The 3,849-nt window shown below is 36.2% G+C and overlaps 1 protein-coding gene across 1 annotated transcript in view; it reads right to left on the bottom strand.

The window, feature by feature from the left end:
- LOC101860070 (proteasome maturation protein) overlaps positions 1–3,382 on the bottom strand; it is a gene marked incomplete in the record, with an annotated part of 7,448 nt that extends 4,066 nt beyond the window's left edge. Inside the window, 3 exon segments of the mRNA XM_013090854.2 lie at positions 775–841; positions 1,668–1,762; positions 3,267–3,382. Of these exon segments, the coding sequence (XP_012946308.2) occupies positions 775–841; positions 1,668–1,762; positions 3,267–3,377 (273 nt within the window).
- Between the last annotated feature and the right edge of the window lie 467 nt (positions 3,383–3,849).

Here is a 3,849-nt window from a genome sequence, read left to right as displayed (position 1 = left end):
GAGAGAGAGAGAGAGAGAAAGAGAGAGAGAGACAGAGAGAGAGAGAGAGAGAGAGAGCGATAAAGAGAAATAGAGAGCAAGAAAGAGAGACATACGGACAGAGAAAGAGAGAGAGGGAGGCAAAGGGATTGAAAGAATCACTATTATTGGAATTATGTTTTGAGTACTATTGTAAGGGGAGGCAGAATTTATGTATCAATAGTATTATCATTATTATAAAGCATCTTGACTAAACCTTAACAAATTTTCCTTTGTTAATCAAATGTCTAAAAAAAACCCATTAGAACTAGAACTCACTGAAAAATTCAAACTTTACATCACAGTCCATGACCTCTGCATATCATAAGGAATACATTGGATCAAAGTACCAGGTTGCATAAAATGATACTGGAACATACTTTCATAGACAACAGAACTAAGCCATCATTTGAATCACATGTGATACATCAGACCATTACAGAGAACTTACAAATACCCAAGGTACTTTTCATGATGGCTGTGATATATTGTCCTACCATTATAAATTCACGGTTACTCCTCTGGATTTTCTTCAATGCCTCTCTTATTTTACATTACTATGATTTACTTGAATTAATTACGGACGTCTTGGAACACATAAAAATTTGTTTAAAAAATTTGTCAACCCCCGACAGGTTCAAGACATCTGTGCTCAGCTGTACATCAAACAATGGTCAACAGTGAAGTCAAAAGGACCAAAGAAAGAAAGAATAACTTTGCCATATATATACATTGTCAATAGAGTCTCAGTCTCACCTGCTCCTCGGAACTTTCCAGAGGGTGGGTAGACTGCAGGCCAGCACTGGCACGGCTCACTTGGAACCTGCAGATCACAATAAATCAAACGCTGTGATACGACACATCGATGAGAACCAGTCTTTTTGAACAAATGCATTTTCAAGACCAATATCAACTTAGAGTAAAACCATCATTTAAAAAAAATAATTAAAAGACGTACATAACATACTATTATTACTAAGCTGCAGCTCAGGATTCAGTGAATTTATTCAGATCAGTCAACAAAAGTTTAAAATTTTTGGTCTGTTGATTGATATCAGGCAAGTAAAAACTTTCTGAAACTGAAATTTAAAAAAAAAAGGTCAATTAAAATCCCAGATCTGAAGATTTTCCCCTCACATAGTATCCAATTGGAGAAAAGAATATATTTAATGCTCAATTTATTATCTGCATAAGCTGGCAGTCAGCTATAAGAGCAGAAACACCCAACACACTCAAAGGCTGTGACACCGGGTCTTCAAAATTCTAAATTGGCACTGGCGAGTTTACATTTCGCACAAAAAATCAGGATTATATATATAATTTTTAAAAGTAGGCCTACTGCTTGGTCAGTCATGGATATATTCACAAGTGGCAACTTAAACACAGAGGCTTGTCAACTTTTTCCAAACCCATTCACAAAGACATTTCTACTTCTACGTTACAACATCAGATTACGTAACTGTGGGTCATATTATATAATAATAAGTTTGATCAAGAAAGTGGAATTTTTTTTGCGTGGTGTACATAATTTGGGCTCTCAAATTCTTGACTGCTAAATCCAGGACAGTTCCAGGAAAGTAAAGACGGTTGGCAAGCCAGTAAAATATCATGCTTTCCCTTCCGTAAAGAAAGGAAACAATGATACTTACCCATTCAACATGGCATCTGGCACACCATACGGGCCATTGGGTAGATTTACAACCTTTGTGGACACCGGCTGAGGTCGAAGTGTTGGGTACCCGCTCTGGGAAAGTAGACAAAACGAAAAGACAATGCTGAGGATGTACACTCTGATCAAGTCAAGTGAACGACAAAAGGGTGGAGAATAATTTCTATATAGAGAAATTGTGTATCAAGATCAAAGGATGCTATATTTAATCAACACACAATCACAACGCTTCCGAAATATCACTTTAAAAGTGTTCAGGCTCAGACCATCTTTTTCGAAAAAAAAAAAGTTAACTTCCATTAATTTAAAGCAAAAAATGTAAAGGAATGATGGTGCCCATTGGAAGCAATTTAAGTAGACAGAAACCAACAGCTACTTTAGGATGATGATAAAACAAATCAAAATCAAGGGATTTAACAAAGTTTATTCAATTCAACATCTTTGAGAAAAATTCTTGTACAGGCATGATAGGCTAAAGTCTAGAGGTTACAGCAGATAAGTAGAGAGCTAAGTTGATTATTATATTTGTAGGAGGAGTGTTCTGTCGATTTGCGCGATCAGTGGATTGCGCAACGCATGTTGTGGATCCCCATGACAATGGAATGCGCAACAATCCATCAATTGTTGCGCATTCTGTAGATCCACAAAATGCGTTATAATTTAGTCATACGTGTATGACGCTAAATTCCGCTTAGTACAATGTCAACAATATGAATCTGGACGCTCATTTTTTATGTTAATACTATATTTCATAGCAGAAAAACGAAACACTCGACACTCAGGTAAATCTAAGGTCCGTTGCACATTCTACGGATCCACGAAAAGCGCTGCACGATCACCGATATAGAATGCGCAACAATCGATGGATTGTTGCCCATTCTATGGATTCACATAATGCATTGTGAGATCCACCATTCACGCAAATCGACAGAACGCACCTAACATACTGACAATGTTTTCAACCTTTATTATCAACCGACCTGAAATAGAAGGCAAAACATCACCTCAGGCCTGTCATCACTTAAACTTAAATGCCTCTTTTATGACAAGATCTAGATTCTAGATCTACATTTCTAGAACTTGGAAGTTAAATAGAGAACCTCCCTCCCTTCTTTGCTGCATGCAAAACTGAATTCGATTTCAAGTTTTAGCCTTTCCACCAATCCATCCTGCTGGTGCACAGTGCAGGCCTTCTTAGTCTTAGCCTAACTTCAGTTCAAGCCATTCAAGCCCATGGCCATGGTGTAGTCCTATACTAGCCTATAGTCTCAGTCCTCCTTCAGTAGGAAAGTTTAAGTTAGCAGACACATATGTCACTAGATCTTCTAGATCTAGATGATGGTGTTGATACCATGTCATACAACACTGAACTGAATGACTGAATTATAATTGGCCTTGGCAAAAAAAAAACCTTTCGCCTTTGCGTTTTGATTGATTTGGTAGCTCTGCTACACTACATTTCATTGTTCTACGAAGGAACGCTTTCTTATAGTTTCCCCTATGTCCATGCACTTTCAGTTCTGTAAACATAAGATGACTTAGATCTCTAGTTCAACGGAAAATCTAATTTCATACTCACCATTTCAAACGCTTGAAGTGTTGATAGTTTGTCTAAATCCTGAAAAACACAGTACACACTAAAATTCTTGCGATTGTAATGTTTCCGGCGGAAGTAGAGTAGAGAGAACATAACATTTAAACACAAAAGAGCTCCAAATGATTGTCGTGTTCGTTCTTTACCGAAGTTTACCTGAAGCTGGAGTTCACAGAAATTAATTAGATCTAATAATGTCTTTAACTCCTATTTTTTACACTAGATCTATATACTATATTTAATAAATCACAACAAAATCTTTTTTTTTTAAATGATGGAAATGGTGAAAATGTTATTTTTGTTTCTTCTGATTGATTTTATTTTAGAATTCTAAAAGTCATTTACTGTGTCTGTTCTGTTATTTTAAAGAATCAGATAAAGAGAATTAAAGGCATGGTAGAATTTAAAAATAGATTTGATTGGTTTGTCTTTCATATTATGCTCCTTGTATAGAGAACGAAAAATATTCATGAAAGTCGTGGGAACATTGATACTAAAAAGCAACAACCATAAAATAATAATATCAGAGAGAGAGAGAGAGAGAAAGAGAGAGTGAGAGAGAGAGAGT

Source organism: Aplysia californica, unplaced genomic scaffold, assembly GCF_000002075.1.
Source record: "Aplysia californica isolate F4 #8 unplaced genomic scaffold, AplCal3.0 scaffold01583, whole genome shotgun sequence".
NCBI lineage: Eukaryota > Metazoa > Mollusca > Gastropoda > Aplysiida > Aplysiidae > Aplysia > Aplysia californica.
Note: the sequence above shows the minus strand (reverse complement) of the source record. Positions and strands in the feature narration are given on the sequence as shown.